The following is an 18,438-nucleotide window of genomic DNA, read 5'->3' on the forward strand; positions in this document are numbered from 1 at the left end:
AATGAAGTTTTCCTGAATGAATTTTTTCTTCAATATATTAGAACTTATTTAATCTTACTCTAAATGTGGTTTCTAAGTTGAAAATACAGATATTTTTAGTATAAATTGGCGCTGTAGCCTTTGGAACATCTATTTTAGCAAACCTTCAATTGTAGATGATTTACAAGATTTTATTACCCTCACGATCCATGGTTTCAGATATGTTATTAAACACATTTTTTGAGGTTCCATATCCAAGTTTCCATTCTACCATACATTCAGTTTTTGGTTGGCAAAGTGGCTGATTATGACAGGTAAGTGCGCAATGATGATATTCCCTGCAAGTTTGTTCTTCATTCGATATTGGAGAAAATTGGTCAAGAACTAAAATAACAAATAACGGCAACTTTAGTTATGTTTGCTTCAACCTAACTGACGAGTATATAGACACAGAAAAACATTTCATGATCAAGATATAGCTGATGATATTGCAATTAAATCTGCAGATTTTACCAATCCCAAGTAACTATTCACACATATAAATGCCTTAAATTTGAATGGTTCATTCGTTTCATTGATATTGCAGCCATAAAAAGGTTTTTAAATTTTTTTTGTGTATTTTGGTGGTCACTTCAAAATATTCAAAATGTCTGAAATATTTTTTAATAATTCAATAGCAATAATCTCACAGCTATATATGCACGACAATGAAACACATACGTATTTTCAAATATCACTGTGTTATAATGTTTGAACATATTCCTGTATCTTGGAATACTTGAATAAATGGGAAAAATCTAAGTATTATTCACAAGGAATTAAAGCAATATTCCCTTGTTGTTAATTGTGTCTTATTCAAAAAGACCAGCACATGCCAATTACGTTAATTCTGTTAATTTTTTTTCTTTAAATTACAACTTACGGATGATTTGAAATTGATACTATTCTTTCTCGATCTAATCATCATCTTGAATTTGACATTTTATATAAATTATGAATGCTTTACCTACCTGCTTCCAATAATTTGACAAACAATGAGACTGAAATTCCAAACTTATTTTCTGCCATACAATAATAAACACCAAAGTTCTTTTTTTCTAGATTTCTGAAGACGATTTCACCAGTTGACGGATTATAGGAAACGCGATCATTTTCCACAATATTCGAATCATTTTTATACCACTGATACCTAATCAAATGATTAAGATATTAGATAATTAAATCAATAATTGTATTCTTTTTGACATTATTAAGTATCAAGCTTTTCATAATCATCTCGCCATCTGCCAAAGGTAATCATACATTATTACTTACGCGACTACAGTGTTATTTGCTTTGCAAAACAAGGATAATGGAGTAGAATGAAAGATCGGCATAAAATACTCCAGCTCAAACTCTGATGTTATTACAGGAGGAAGATTAATAGACTCTGCTCCTTATAAACAAAAAAGTTTTTATTTCAATTTGAAATCTGCTGTTCGAGTACAACGTTCAAATCTGAAAAAAAAATTACCTTTGCAAAAGAAGAAGTCTCTGACACAAAGAAAAAAGAGTCCAATCACTAGGTTTTCCATCATGGTTTCTGACGTATAGAATGTTTTTTTTAAGAAAACTTCAATACAAAATTTACTAGGTCGTTTCTGTCATATGTGGTAAATACATATGGGCAATAAAGAAAATAGGAAACAATGTTGGGAAACTGATTATCATACATGTATGAAGAAAAAGTGCTTTCTAGGAAATTGTTTGATACAAAATTATATACTTAGGTCCTCATCTTCCTTATTCGCTAGGGTTCGTATTCATAAAGTGTCTGACCACATAAAGCATAGTTTTAAATGCCATTTTAGCAGAGATCTAATGACATTTTCACTTATGAGGTTACTTTGCTCCAAAAGTAATGTAACAACAGCTATAAAATCTTTAAAGGTCGAATCTTATCAACAGAATTTTACATAATAATACCCCTATCTATTTTGATTTTTGAATTAAAATTTCATTGTTAAATAAAATAGTTTTTTAATACTCGTATTAAGATATACACAGCGTTAGATTTTGTTTATCGCCGCACGACAAGAATGTTACCAAAGTTGTTATGACTTTTCTTTTTGGCACTTTCATTTTCAGTTTATCCGCAAATCTTTTTAACCTCTGGCATGCTTTACTGCCGTTTTACTACAAAGCGTCTTGTTCTGAGTTGTATTTTTAAAATAATTTAAACTTTGTCCAAATATTATTTCTAAATCCATTCATTTTGTGTAGATCTCGTGTTTCATCAGATTCAAGAGTGGGTGATATTATAGGTTGGCTGATCGTCCATTGTAGTATCCGCTAATGATAAAACGTCGCTTAATGATAAAAATATCATTAAGCGTCGCATTGCAACGCTTAATGTCATAAATTATTACATTTATAGTTGACATTCTTAACCGCTTATTGATATAATTCTCTCATTAAGCGTCGATTTAGCATTAGCGATTGAGAATGTCAACTATTAATGCAATAAGTTATGGCATTAAGCTTGCTTTGCAACGCTTAATGATATTTCTATCATTAAGCGGCGTGTCATCATTAGCGGTTGCTATATTCACTTTTTCCTTCCTCACTTTAAATGTCGAAAAGTTTATACACTAACTTAACGCTAGACTTAGAAAAATTGCTTCTAATAAGAGAAATAATAAACATTATAAAGATACAAAAGTTGCATTAAGTACCAATGTAAATGAAAGTCAAAAGATGGACAGATGCAAGGAAGAAAAAAGTGCGTCGAGGATGAGCCTTTTACGTCACCTCCTCTGAATCCGACGCTACGCTTGATATACATGTACGCACAGCCAAATAAATATGCAAATGCATTATGGTAAGTTAAAATATTTTTATGTAATAGCTTAGAAGTAGACGCTTCAGCACAAGTTTGTATTGTACATGAAATTAAACGTATATCTGAGAGATTAAAATAGATTTATTGTTGAACTGAAAATGAGTCCCAAAGACAAACGTCATAACAACGTCGAAATATTCTTGCCATGCAGCGATAGAAGAAACTTGACGTGTTTATTTTAATATTCTAAAAAAGTATTGAATATATCTGAAATGAAATTTAAAAGCAAAACTCACGACAGATAGCGATATTTATATACATAATTTTGTTTGTAACTTTCGATTATTAACGATTTTTCAGCAATTGACATTACTTTTGGTTCAACACTCGTACAGTGCAGGAAACTAATATTGTTACAGCATCGATGCTGATTTGAATGCTTCATTTGCTTGCTGATTTGAATGCTTCCTTTGCTTGCTGATTTGAATGCTTCCTTTGCTTGCTGATTTAATGCTAGTAATCCTTATCCCGATGCTGTTTTATAATTAGGTCAATGCTACCGGAAGAAGCATCATGCTACCGGAAGTAGATAATGAATTTCAGCATTGCCGTTTAAAGCAATAAAAGTGCCTTTTACAATTATTTGATCATAGTATCTCACTATGTATCAATAATGTGAATACTTTAACCAATATTCTTTCTTTCTTTTTTAATTTTTTACTGAATTAAAACTCATTGATTTTCTGATGCTAGTAGGATAATGCTGATTTTATGTAGGTCAATGCTGGTTTTATCCTTTGCTTGCTGATGCTGATCCTGGTAATGCTGTTTTTTAAATGCTATGCTGATGCTAGCTCTATCCTGATGCTGCTAATGCTTATGCTGATGCTGGTTTATGTAACAAAATTAGTTCCCTGCACTGTATATTGAGTGGAATTTGTGAGTTCTACAAGGTATAAAACATAACATGGGACGTTTTGACTTGGTGAAGTGAAAGACAGAAGTTCATTGCTTATTTTTCGGGAAATATTTCTGCTGTACTCTATATAACAATGTATACAATTTTTTTCCTGTAATCACTCGGCCCTCTATCATAATTTGTTTACTGTAAAAAATGATTAGAGAAAAAATATGTTTATTGTTAACTCTAGCACAATGGACACCTTAAATAGTCTAATACCTTGATTTATCCTGGTCAAACAATTTCTGGGGATATAATGTTATAATATTTTTATCAGTCACAAGCAATGTCTTGTGATGAGAAGGAAATTAATTCTCCATATACAATAAGTATAAGAATATTTTATTAACTTTGAAGTTATTGAAGAAAAAACAGTTGATTCTTTAGAATTCGAGAAAACAGCATTGCTAGGGTATATTGTAAGATTTCAGAAGACAGTATATTTCTCCTTGTAATCGAAAGTCCCAAAATTGGAGGAGGAAAATGTTCATGATTATTTAGAAATTTTGAACCAGGTAATTTTACAGATATTTAGAAATTTTAAACCAGGTAATTTTACAAAACTATGTATGCTAGGGCAGTTGCAGATCTTCTCAATTTTAACCCTTGAGAATTATTTAGATATCTTTACACATGTATATAATATATACATAATTAATCATTATCTGAAGTTTTCGAAAATCCGTTTCAAATACTCTACAGAGAAATGACAGCATTTAATGCGGGATAATAATAATAATAATAATAGTAACATCTTCTTGAGTGACAATTTCTTTTCAAATATTTTGCTAAGATTTTATCTTCAATAAATAATATTTTTACAAATTAAAAATCATATTTCTCAAAAATGAAGAAATTTCGGAATGGGACAAGCCTAGAAGATATGTCTTATACAAGATCATTTCTGTATGTCACTGTCGCATAATGAATCCCGAATCCTGGTTCAACTTATCTGAAACACGGACTGGACGAATGAAAAGAGGATATTTCGCTGAATTAGAAAATACAAGACTTATATATAACTTGTCTATCATGTTTTCCTTTTATATATTTTTAAAGGTTAACTGGTGCTTATAAAATTTCTTACTTCATGCTTGTTATAAATTACTGAAGTAACTTGGTTATGGAAAACAAGAGGCCCATGGGCCTTAATGCTCAGCTGAGTATAATGATTTTTTTCAGGCTATGACCACTACTTTGGGCCCACCTGGAACTGGTTTAGACTTATATCAAATATACTTTACAGTTTGATGAAAACTCTTTAATCGTTATCAAATTTATGCAGCTTGTCCCCTATAAATTCATTAGTAAATGAAACATTGTATAATAAATTTCAATATATGACACCCCCAAACAATATTAAAGATTTTTTTCTATTCCTACATAAAACTTTGATCCCCAACTGCGGCCCAATGACAATGACCATGATTGAGACAAACTTGAATCTGCATTACCTGAAGATCTATCCTGGTATATGATGACCATGTTGTTCTTGAGAAGAATTTTGAAGATTTTTCATCATTTCAGTCCGGAATCCCATTTATGCAAATAATCTATTTATAATTATGATGAAAATATGTTTACATGAAATCAAACTTTGATAAAATTAAGAAGATAAAAGTAAAATTGACTGATGAGTCTACAAAAATAAATATTATTTATTTAAAAAAAATCTCCCAATATTTTCCTGTGTCAAAAGGCTGTTAACCTAAAGGAAAATTTACATTGGCAAAAATATGTGAACATTTTTATTGCCATTAATGGTAACTTTGATGTTTCCTTTTGCAAAACAAATCTTTTTGTACGACATTTACAATACATGGCATGATCAATATCAACATTAAAAAAATATTGATGTTAAACAGATTTTCAACAATCTATAGTGATAGAATACAATAGAGTACAATTATACAAAATTATTTTCATAAGACTTGGTAAAATGACAGAGTGTGACTTCTAAATATAAATGACTGAATCAAAATTAATTATACAGATTTATTATTTTTAAAGAAATTGTACTGTGATTGCAATATTAAAATATGATTAAAGTATGTCATTGTAAAATTTTTTAGTCATGGGGAATTGCACCAAATAAAAAAAATACATTATCCCTATAGGCACTCTCCATCTGAATTGAAAAGAAAAGAAAAGAAATTAAATATACGTACTTTATTATATATTTGATGGATAATCAAACTTCTGATTAGAGCATTTCGTATGCCAAGTAACATCCCGATAAAGTCAACGAATTATTGACTCTATTACAGAATCATGCATTATTGTTTTCTGCCATTGAGTATTCGTTTTCGTTTTTCATATTTGAAGTGACGTCATAAATACCAGTGATCACATTATTTGTCCTGTCATAAAATTCACAATGCGATGATGTATTTTTGGCGCGTTTCGTTCTTTGGCCTCTTAAAACATCATATTCACCCAAATCTGTATCAGCATATTCACTGTCTGTAGAGGTCACAGCTTTTGCAGTTCCAGGTCGATTATTGTCTATGTTGACGAGGGGTTGTGAATACTCATTATCTTTAGTATCTGCAACAGAATACGCTGATTCCTCTTCAGCATTAATGTGATTCTTTGTTTTCATTTTGCTTTCACCTGGCCCAGGAATCGGCTCAGAGCAAAGATCTGTTAACACGTTTACCTCTGTAGTGGAACTTTTGTTTCCTTGATTTTCTTTTCTTTTGAATATTCTACAATTATTCGATGTAAAAAAAATTACTATTATTTTCTTAAAAGCGTTAATCTGTAGAAATCATTGAAGATTCGATCGACTAATATATTTTTCCATGTAGTTTATGTATTCATGTTTCACTTCACCTTGTGATGAGACAAACAAATACCAAAACCATCAACAGAAGTCCAACGATGACGGATGTAATAATGATCGGCAATCGTAAATCGGCAGCTTAAAAAATAGGTATTTCTTACGTAAATTAATTTCATATGCTTCAAATTGCAGGAAGTTGCATATTTTGTCTCTATAAAACTAAATTTCCTTTTTTAAATGCCCCCTCAAATCTATGGCGGCAAAATCTTGCCAAAATACCGATACTGACCCAAACTAGTCTTTAAATATCCGGTATTTGCACACTTAGTAATGGTATTCCTCATACATGTACAAATAAATGCGGAAATGCTAACAAAATGAATAAAAACTTTACATGTGTCTTGTCGTTTCATCTCTGTTTGAAATTCCAACGTCTCTGTAGTGGTATCTCTCGTGTGGGATTCGTGAAAATCACCTGTCGTTATATTGCAGTGTCTGGAATTTGATTTTTCTGTGTCCAAATGAAAAAAGAGAAATAATGAATGCTCCTCTTAACCTTGCAAACAAATATCATATTTTCACTACCACCGGAGACCTACATGTATACATCTATCGTGAATTTGAGACTAATCAGACGTTATCCCCTAAAATTTCTAAGAAATATTTGAAAATTTGTACGATAAAGAATGACATATACAAGCTCAGATGACACTATCCGTTAAAACTTTTATGTTATATATGTTAACATGGATTTACAATAGAGTAAGGTCGAAAAGTGAATAGAAATGCAGACGTTAATAATCCCCGATCATCATAGAGTAAATCTGGACAACGAAATTTTGCTTATGTATAGTCCTTTTATCTAAATCATTCTATAATCTTTTTAATATATCCTTTTAGCGATTCGGAACTTGGTCGATTTATGCATGCTTTTGATTTTTTTTCTCAATCCGTATCGGTCTGAAGAAACTAAATGAAATCACTTGCAATTAAAATCAATCTACAATTTTTATAACGATACATTCTTCCAAATAATCGTTCGATATCTTCAATTTAGTGATGTATACTTTGAGCTTGAGAAACCTTTCCATGAATTTATACATGCACCTGAAGACTGGATATTATATCCTCTGTGTGTATTTTTTTGTGAAATACATGTATATGTATACCAAATAAGTACAGCAAGAAATACAATCTTATCTTTTTTTTCAACGAAAAAATTTAAGATCTCATGCAAAAGATTGCTCAAATTGAAATTTCAAGTCCCAGCAGTAAATCGATCTATTTTTACGGTGTTAAAATCGTCATACGGCCAAAGTTTATTTGCATCCTAGAGGATGAAGTACCCTTATCCCTATAGGTGCGATATATCTAACCTTGAATAAGAGATTTTGAAATACGCTTTAAATAACTTTACAGACTAAACTTAAACAAGACTACTGTTTTTTATATACGACTAAAATAACGTTACAGACAACTTCCTTTAAAACTGAGTTTGGTCTGTGGGAAATATATTATAAATGTTTAAATTTTCTCTTATTTGTGCTATATTTTTTTCAGAATTCTCCAAATTCGATATATTATCGAGTTCAAATGGTTACTATCACTCCATCGTGCTATCGCACCATTGTCATCGCATTGTCGCTCCATCACATCATCGTCATCGCGCCGTCGCTTCATCGTCATCGAGCCATCGCATTATCGCGCTCTCAACCCTTTAGTCGATGCTTGATAGTGCGATAATGAACTACATGTACATGTCCCTATTCGGATTCCATAGGTTTATGACTACCGGTATGTTGGATTCAATCGTCAAATTTATACCCAAGAAGACAGGCGAAAAGCCCGGAAGGAAAAGTCTTGCAATACCCATTGTAGTATAAACAATGTAAAGAAATGCAGCGTCGTGTAAAGGGAGAAAAAAGTTTAAGAGCACATGCATGTGCTCGAAAATTATGATTTTCGTTTTGGTCCAACTGATACGGAAGCTTATTAGTGCCATTTTGACACTTTTTATTTTTTAATTTCTACACTTTAATCTGTAAAATTTACAGATTAATGGATAAATTTTGCACTTTAATCTGTAAAATTTACACTTTAATCTGTAAATTTTACAGATTAGTGTAAAATTTACACATTAATCTGTAAAATGTACACTTTAATCTGTAAAATTAACACTTTAATCTGTAAATTTTACACTTTAAACTGCATAATTTTCACATTAATCTGTAAAATTTACACTTTAATATGTAAAATTTTCACTTTAATCTGTAAAATGTACACTTTAATCTGTCAATTTTACACTTTATTCTGTAAAATTTACACTTTAATGTGTAAAATTTACACTTTAATCTGTAAAATTTACATTTAAATCTGTAAAATTTAAACTTTAATCTGTAAAATTCTTTCACACATTAATCTGTAAATTTTACATTTTAATCTAAAACACTTGTACTGTAATCGTTAATAATCGAACGGTCGTTTCACGTTCTTTAATCTGTAATAATCGAACGGTCGTTTCATGGTGTTATACCTATGGCATTTTCAAAATAGTATAAAACTGAGATGTTCACAAGTGTTTGCATAAAAGTTTATACATGTATATATGATAAGTAAGGATGGGCGATTTGCTCATGGACCTCGTCATTTTCCCCGGCAAAATATCGGGAATCTGTTTTCAATCCAGAATATATTTCTTTAGTTCTAAAACAAAGAGCGACGAACAGTAAAAAAAATATATATATCTAATATTTTTGTCTTCTCCTTTGCAGTTCAGATTAATATACAAGTTTATGAGTCTATGATCATGATGTTAAATATTACAGTTAAAATTACGGTCATTTTAGAATGTATAAATAAAGAAACATCATTGAAACAAAGGATATTAATTTTTATGCTGTTCCAAAATTAATATAAACTCATATTAATACTTTAATTATTTATACATGTATATACTTTAATAATTAATATATTAATTAGTTATTTAAAAATTCTCAATTCAATAAGTAATTCAATTGTTGCCCGTAATACATGTAGAACGTAATTTAATTAATGCTATCAATAATAGAACTGTTGAGCGCATCAAATGAATTTGCGTATAATTATATCAATATCATATTCATTGAGAAGATATGTGTGTTTGATTTGCTCTTTACATCCACTGAATTCATAACTCTCTCAAATATTCTATGAAAGTCTCATATCAGTCATACTAGATTGCTTTTTCTTTTTTTTGTTTTTGTTTATTGTTCAATAAAAAATCAAAATTAAATTTTAACATGCAGGATTCATTGTTTGTTGGCTTTAAAGCATATTACTCTAGATGTATGAAGTTGCCAAATTGATTATGTGAATTAAACAGATAAACGTGTAAACTTTACAGATTAAAGTGTAAAATTTACAGATTAAAGTGTAAATTTTACAGATTAAAGTGTAAAATTTAAGATTAAAGTGTAAATTTTACACATAAAAGTGTAAATTTTACAGATTAAAGTGTAAAAGTTTCAGATTAAAGTGTAAAATATACAGATTAAAGTGTGGAAAATAAAAAAAAAGTGTCCAAGTGGCACTAAAACGCTTCCGCAAACTGAATATTTATTTTTTTTTATTTTTCATAGCTGGTTAAATCTAAAATTGAAATGTTACCTTGAAGTCGATATCAGACTATTAAAAAATGACAGCAACAGGAGTCTACGATTAAGACAGGGAATAGAAAATTAAGAAATATGTTTCAGTTAATAGGAAGTTAAATTAAGATTATTCAGTAAAGAAGTCTCCACAATTACCAAGTACTATGTAAGGATTTTAAGATTTCTCAATTTTATTAAGTGTGGTCATGAAGATTTTAATTTCTGTAGCAAATATATGTTTAAATTATTTATAATTATATTCACTGGAAAAGGACAATGACAGATGTCTCCAAGTTCATAGAAAGTGGTCCTCGGACCCCTACCCCCCATTAAGAGGGGGCGACTTCCTCCTTGCCTGCAATTCGGCAATTCGCGCCAGGTGAAATCTGTGACTTCACATTAGACTTCACATTACCAGTAAGGAATATACGCCACTGGGCGTAATCATAAATCAACTTTGTTTTCTGTTGAAAAGTACCGGGTATACACTGGTAAAATGATTGATTATCGAGGGAACACAACTAAAAATAAGCTTTGTTATAAACTTAAAAAATTATTCGTGGGGGGCACCCCCCCCCCCCCCCAGTCCGTTTTACACAAGAACTTAATTCCGAATTGGATCAAAAACTTAAGTTGAATGTAAAATCTTGCAAAATAAATGATTCTGTTTAAAAATTGCTTGCATGAAATACCTTTCTATATTCTTTATAAAAAGATTGAAAACAAAGATTGAAAAAGTTATTCGCAAAGTTACGATTGGTCTTAGTCATATGTTCTTTTGTAAAACGGGGCCCTGGCCTGTATATCCAACAATTCACTATGCACAATCAACATGTCATTCTAGCTATTTACCTGAGAGGATGATCATATCAGTAAATCGTAGTTCTCCTTTTGGGATATCTTGAATATAGAAAAGGGAAATATATAATAAATGAAATAAAACCTTTTCTAGGAATTTTAACGTAGATACTTAACCTATTTTTGTCCCACATAAATATGGCAGTTTCTCTGAATAGTTAATGGGAGCGTTGATGATTATCTTTCCATTTTCTTTTGTTGCAAGCTTGATGACAGGTTGAAATAATACAGATGAATGTTTAAACAAATCAAGACACACTTTACTAGTATTATCGAATTGCCTTGACTCAAAGAACGGGAAGTCTTCGTTAGGAAGAGATCTATTTAAACTGTGGCACTCTTTCCTGGCATCTGCCCATTTCTTATGTCTAAGATAAGTAACGTTAGATCCATCTGAAAGAAAATACAATTTAAATACAGTAACACACAGTAATAGATACAGTGAATTATATATATATATATATATATATATATATATATATATATATATATATATATATATATATATATATATATATATATATATATATACGAGATATGATATGATATGATATAAGCAAAAGGTTTTAAAAATACATCCTTTCATTAAACCGCAAACATTCGCAACATTCGCTTAAAGAGTATAAGGCAAACTACATATATGTAGATGCCTTCATATTTTAAAGATAAAAATTTAAAATACCCACCGTGTTGAGTACAATATGCATCACAGCATTCATGGCAAGGCATTCCATAGAGTTCAGAAGATTGCAAATCCATGTAAGTAGCCACACATTCCGACTTTATTTCTTTTGTATATTTGGGATTTACTGAATTGTATTAAAGTCATATTTTAACGATTTTCAAAGGTTAAAATTCAAATTATGGTTTTTTTAAACTTGTATTTATAAGAAGATAGAAGTAATTGATGATATGAATACCCCCATTGTTGTGCTTCCCCTGCATTATTTGAATTTATGTTTATAGGACTCGAATTTTTGAAAGTATGCAGGAATTGGTTTCAAGTTTATATTCATATACATGTAGATAATTCAAAAAATTACATACATTTTTTTTAATGAAAAGATGTCAAACAAATCATATCACTAAAATAGCTCTTTTCTGTGAAAGCATAATTAACTTTTATTCAACAAACATAAACAGTTACACACTTCTGTTTTTATGCAAATGCATGAAATAATTGTCTAAAGATAGTGAAAAAATCTTGCTTATCTTTCTATTTCATGCATGTTGTATGGCAGTTTTTGAACTTTTGTCTGTTGGAAACATATAAACCATTGAGTTTTACCCTTTTAGGATAAAAGAATTGCAACGCATATGTAATGAAGAGTACTTACTGTCAAGGATGGAAAAGAGAGTAAGAAACATAGTTCTGTTGTCCTCTTGAAAATTGTTGAAATCTGCTGAACAGAAAGCGTCCGGAACCTTGAGATGAGAGTGTCTTACATCTTCCTTCAATAAGTAACAAGAGCCACGGGTCTACGTATAACAAAAATGTGAGTTCTTTTACTCATCTAAACAAGGCGTATACTGGCATGTAAACATTTACTAAATAGAAACGATAGATCAAGCCAGCATAAGACGTTCAAAACATTTATTTTGAATCTTAAGAATTAAATGAATAAATATTTATTTTTAGGCAGAGCTTATGGATGGCAAAACCTTCTACCCTTTAATTTGATCGCCCATTGTGGCCCCACCCTTCCCCCGGGGGTTATGATTTGAACAAACTTGAATCTACACTATCTGAGGATGCTTCCGTAAGAATATGACCAATCATGGCTTTGCTGTTCTTGAGATTTTAAATGATGCCATTAATTGTTTACGAATTCATAATTATCTCCCCTTGGAAAAGACATGGCCCTTTATTTGAAAAAAATTGAATCCATTTTACCTAAAGATACTTTGTGGCAAGTTTGGTTTATATTGGCCCAGTGGTTCTTGAGAAGAAGATGAAAATGTGAAAAGTTAACGACGACAACAACAACGACGACAGACAAAGCACAAATTTAGATAAGAAAAGCTCATTTGAGCCTTCGAATTCGGCTCAGGTGAGCTAAAAATACACAATCCTCAAGGCATTTGTTGCGACTATGAAACAACCAATCAAAAGCCAGGCCTCAAACCCATCCATTCTATCGCAGTTTGACTTGAGGCAAAAGGTTTGCAACCATCAAATGCCAAAATATGGCAGGAACGTTAACGGCCCAGTGACCGAATCGTTAACGGCACTAACCGTACTGTTAGAGCACATTCACTTAAATACCATTATTCAAATGCTAGACCGTACGTAACACGTAAAGATTAAGTCCTGTTAGATATGGCTATTATTCCTTGCAATTGAAGACGCATGTCTTCAATTGACTTCGGGAAAAGAAACTCTGCAGAATAAATCATTCTTTTGTCTGTCGATGGTGAAAAGAGATTTTTTTTTACTAGATAACCTAGTATCAGTAGCAAAATTATTTGTTATGTACTTCACCGTGGCTTATATTGTGTTACTGTAACTTTTCTACATTGACTTTGGGTCGCCCGCGTGGTGCAGTGGTTAGAGAGTTTCCTCTAGAGTCACAGAGAAAGGAGTTGATCCTTACGACTCGGGTTCGAATTCCATTGCGGGACGTGGCCACCTGTACTTCGGATGAGACCGTATAAACCGAGGTCCCGTGTCGCAGTAGGTGCCGGTACGAAAAAGATGCCTCACTGCTCAATGGCCCTAAGTGCTGAGTACAGGTCTAAATTTGCAGTCCTCCATAGGCAAATGATGGCGTCTCAAAATGAGTGAAAAATTCTCGAATGGATGTTAAACAAACAAACAAAACATTCACTTCGGGAGTTTAGATTTAGATTTAATTTAGATTTTATTAAAACCAAGAGACATACATCTCATAGGTATAAATACATTATACATATAGAACACAACAGAACATTTCATATGAGCAAAATATAAAGTATAATATTAGAATAAAGCATTTATAAATCCAACAGTTCATTTCTTAATCTACAAAACATATAGTCGGTGCAGTGGTAGAGCATCTGCTCTAGAGATTCGGAGTAAGGAGTTGATCCTTACGTAGCGGATTCGAATCCCACTGTGGGACGTGGAGACCGGTCCTTCGGATGAGACCGTATAAACCCAGGTCCAGTGTTGCAGTAGGTGCTGACACGATGAAGATTCCCCACTGGTCAATGGCTCTGAGTGCCGAGTATAGGTCAAATTTTGCAGGTCTCCACCGGCAAGTGGTGGCGTCTCCATCGGAGTGAAAAATTCTCGAGAGGGACGTTAAACAACAAACAAACAAGAAAACAAAACATATATATTTTCCAAGGTTACACATTTCCTTCGTATTTGAGCTGGTCAACAATTGTATTAGCTTATAAACACTTGGACGACATGCATAATAGTTTTTGATGTACTTTTTTTTTACTCAGATTTTCATATTTTGAGAATTAAGGTATAAAATGAAATTCATCTTCTAAATCACCCGTTGAACAAAGATCACATTTTCTAAAATTCTTCGGTGTATCATTATATCTTCCTCTTTCAACTTTTAAATCATAAGCACATAATCTTATTCGGGAAACACATGTTCTATAATTTGTGCGTAAAGGTTTACAAAGGTACGATTGTAAAGTAAAATTATCCACCAAATGTCGGTATAAAAATTCTTTGGACGAGGCATGAATATATACACTTATCCACTGGCTGTGAGTGGGATAGCTCTTTTATCAAACCCGCGACAGGAACTATTCCCCAAGGGCTGAAATCCTAGTGACGTCACAATGCTACTGAAATCGGGATGACATTAGTAGTCTAAAGACTGATCGCAGAAAAACAAAATTGGCGGCAAAAATTGAATGAAAAGTTTCCGAGGGGTAGATAGCACAAACTATACCCCGGGGTATAGTTTGCTAGACGTGAAATTTTCAAACTATAGAAAAATAGTTATTTTACCTTCTTAACTTTATACAGGAACTGTTTTAACAGAAGTATGATAATTGACAATGTTTTTTGTTTGAAAATATCACAAATTCTTTCATACAATATCTTAACAGAGTGTGAATCTACATTATGTTGTTATACAGATCAGATAGACCATTTAGATTGATTTCCTTTCTTATGTTTGTAATCCACATATCATAATTTTCTAATATAAATTGAAATCTAAAGTTTATTCCTCAATTTGTAATAAATTCAAGCATTCTGAATATTTCAACTGGCCTAGATAAAATAAACACTTTATTTGCATGTACTTTTCTTATTTAAGTAAGCAACAGTGCTCTACCATATCCTGTAAACATGACTTTAGTATCAAATTGTCACAATTTTGTAATTTTAACCAGTAGTTTAAAATTTTCTTTTTTGTATAAATTTCAAGTGGGACTCTTCACAATAAGAGTTAGTAGTTCATCTTAACAGAAAATTTCTCTCAGATGACAAATTTAAACTAGAGGCGTAATGAGACAATTGAAATGTTGAAATGCTTGCAACTCATATTCTTTGCAGATATGTGTCAACTAGTCAAAATCATAGCCTGCGACAACTAGAAAAAATTGTGAATTAGAGATATCATTTTCCTCAAGTAAATAATTCTGGTTGGCAAAGCAAATGCTGTTAATAATTTGGCTATTACAAGCAAATGTTTCCAAGAAGAATGACTTGCAATTTTTTTTCTCTGTTTTTATTAATTTTGTCTATATTGTATATATGCAAAATGACCACGCATACGTATCTATTATCCATTTGTACCTCTATGGAATGTTAACTCATACACGATAGTGTCTTTGTTCATAGATCAAGGTTAAATTTGCCTCACAGCAATTTTTCGATCGATCTAACTGATAATCTTCAAAGGAAACCAATGCTAAATAAATCCATACCGTGTTTCCTATGAGTGGAAGGGATTTATTCCAATTTGTTATGTTGATGTTCCTACAATCCATCTTCACTGAATTATTAATCAGGTCTACTGTGAGATTGTAACATCCTGTTTAAAATGATGATATTGATTCAAAGAATAACAAAAACAAAACCAAACAACACAGGATGAAATTCTGCCATTCAGTCAACTGAAAGGTCACTGAAAGGTCTGAAAAGGGGACTGAATGGCAGAGCTCTGTCATTCAGTCACCTTTTAGTAAACTTTCAATCACCTTTCAGTTAACTTAATGGCAGAGTTTCATCCTGTGCAAAGTACAAAATAAAAAAGGAACAAAATAAAAAACAAGAAGAAGAAACTGAACGAGAAACTCGTGTAACGAAAAGAAACCACAGAATGTTACACAAACGATGTTTTTTTTAAATGATTATACTACGAAAATTGTTTACTTTACCTACTCTAGAAATCCATGGTTTGCATACAGAAATACTTCTGTTATTTATTTGAGTACTGGGGCAAACAGGGAAATACACACTTTCTTTTTCACGAAGTGGTACAGATTTTGCCACAGACTCATTCATTAAAACATTATATCCATATTTTCTGCAACTTTCTGCAATTTCTGCTACTGGAAATTTCCTGATTCTAATCAGAACGTAATTTGGTGATATGTTTTCTTCTCCAGCTAACAATAGATAGAAAAAGTGTTCATGAATAGTAATTCTAGATAATATGAATTAATGTTTGGTATTTGGCATACTAACAATAGACAAAAACAGTTTTTATGTGTAGTAATAACTTCATAATATGACGTAAAAATTGATATTTTACAAATTTAATTATGATAGAATTTCCTAAAAGTGACTAAAGTGTTACAACGCAAAATGTAATACACTGAGACTATGCCTTTTGTATTATTACATTCTGCGTCAATGCAGAATGTAATAACGCAAAATGTAATAACATACTTTTGGATTATTACATTATGCGTTAATATACTTTGCGTCGACGTCAACACACAATGTAATAACGCAAAATGTAAAAACATTCTTTTGGTTTATTACGTTTTGCGTTATTATACATGTTTCCTCCGGGTTAGCGCAAATTATGATAACACACTCTGTGGATTTAATTTAAAATCTAGATATCATTGGAGACTATTTTAAATCACATTTCCTAAGGTTTCAAAAATCTGTCAATAGCATATGGTATTAAAAAATATAAATACCTGTATATTCACATTTTGTGTTCCTAACATTCTGTGTTGAAATTTGCACAAATTCAAGGAAAAAACTTATCCCATCAAATTCAGGGAGAAACAGTTTCCTGAGGCAAATTTACAATAAAATATAACAGAAAACTTTAACATATAAATGTGAATAAAACTAAATCCTATTAAAGTAAAATCCATCTGTGACGTCACTCTTTTGTTCCATTATTTTTCAGGAATGGAGAGTTGAAAATTACATTGAAAACAGAATTTGTTATGTTCATATTCTCCTTCCCGTACCTCCACCGAGAAAAGAACTTAGAAAATTTTAACAAGCTTATTTTCACTTAGAGAAAATAAATATGGCAATGTTGAGAATCGAACCCGGTACCTTCACCTTCGGAGTCAGGTACTCATCTCACTACGCTTTCGAACCTGTTGAATGACAGCAGATTTAATTAACTTCAGTACACTTTTTTCGCCTTACTTTCTCTCTCTATATAAATAAATACTACTAATATGTTATATGTATATTTACAGTGTATCTTGTAAATATTCTTTATTATATATTAACAAACATAATTACAAACATTTAAAAAGGTGGATTTTACGCGGTTTAATATACTCGTAGCGCTCCATTCCTTAAAATCAATGGGCCTCGGCCCCTTCGGGGCCTCGGCTCCATTACTTTTGAGGAATCGAGCGCTACTCGTACATTAACCCTTACATAATAAGCGATAATAACATACTGTGATACCGTATATTACATTCTGCATTAATTGATTGATTGCATGTTGTTTTACGTCCCATTCGAATATTTCCACTCATATAGAAAAGCCACCGTATACTGGTGAAGGGCTTCAAAAGCTCTTTCCTTGGCACTCAAGGCTATTGGGCAGTGAGGGATCTTTATCGAGCAAGCTTCTACCGTGACACGGGGCCTCGGCTATAAGGTCTCATCCGAAAGACTTGCAACTTTCACTTCAAAGTGCCGAACGCCTGGCGAAGGAATAGTTCTACAAATTTTTTATCGACTTAGGCCAGTTGCAACCGAGATTTGAACCAACGACTTTCCAATCACGGAGCGAGCGCTCTACCGACTGAGATACCGTGATGGTTATTCTGCTTAAACTTCTACAAAAAATGTAATAACGCAAGATGTAATTACACAAAAAGTGTGTTTTTACATTTTGCGTTTTCCATTCAGTGCTTGTTGACCTCGACGCTCAATGTAATAATTCAAAATGTAACATTAAAATGTGTTATTACATATGATTTTGCGTTATTACACTCTGCGTTGACCTCCACACAAAAT

At 31.7% G+C, this 18,438-nt stretch overlaps 2 protein-coding genes across 2 annotated transcripts in view; both read right to left on the bottom strand.

Moving 5' to 3' along the window:
- Window positions 1–19: 19 nt before the first annotated feature.
- The window catches only part of LOC133186507 (contactin-1-like), a 79,452-nt gene continuing 61,033 nt past the window's right edge, over window positions 20–18,438 (bottom strand). The window contains exons 2-3 of the mRNA XM_061321745.1: window positions 990–1,168; window positions 20–363 (exon numbers count right to left, since the gene is read on the bottom strand). Coding sequence (XP_061177729.1) covers window positions 161–363; window positions 990–1,168 — 382 coding nt within the window. The 3' untranslated portion in view covers window positions 20–160. The remainder of the gene's footprint in view (window positions 364–989; window positions 1,169–18,438) is intronic.
- Window positions 11,417–17,762, bottom strand: LOC133181158 (uncharacterized). The gene is made up of 6 exons (XM_061315700.1): window positions 17,735–17,762; window positions 16,449–16,598; window positions 15,915–16,021; window positions 12,371–12,512; window positions 11,716–11,842; window positions 11,417–11,426 (listed from the first exon to the last, which is right to left on the bottom strand). Exons 1-6 carry the CDS (start codon window positions 17,760–17,762, stop codon window positions 11,417–11,419), a joined length of 564 nt encoding a protein of 187 aa, XP_061171684.1.

The sequence above is a fragment of the Saccostrea echinata genome, unplaced genomic scaffold (assembly GCF_033153115.1).
Source record: "Saccostrea echinata isolate AGI-Se365-2 ecotype Australia unplaced genomic scaffold, CSIRO_AGI_Sech_v1 ptg000001l, whole genome shotgun sequence".
NCBI classification, from domain to species: Eukaryota; Metazoa; Mollusca; class Bivalvia; order Ostreida; family Ostreidae; genus Saccostrea; species Saccostrea echinata.

Bases quoted from the DNA above. Each gene is read 5' to 3' on its own strand.
- LOC133181158 (XM_061315700.1), bottom strand. From the start codon at position 17,762: ATGGAGCGCTACGAGTATATTAAACCGC. The intron at 12,513-15,914 runs GTATGGATTTAT...TGTTATACGTAG, and splicing joins TTCCACTCATAGGAAACACG to ACCCGTGGCTCTTGTTACTT. The intron at 11,843-12,370 runs GTAAGTACTCTT...AATACAATTCAG, and splicing joins TCTCTTTTCCATCCTTGACA to TAAATCCCAAATATACAAAA.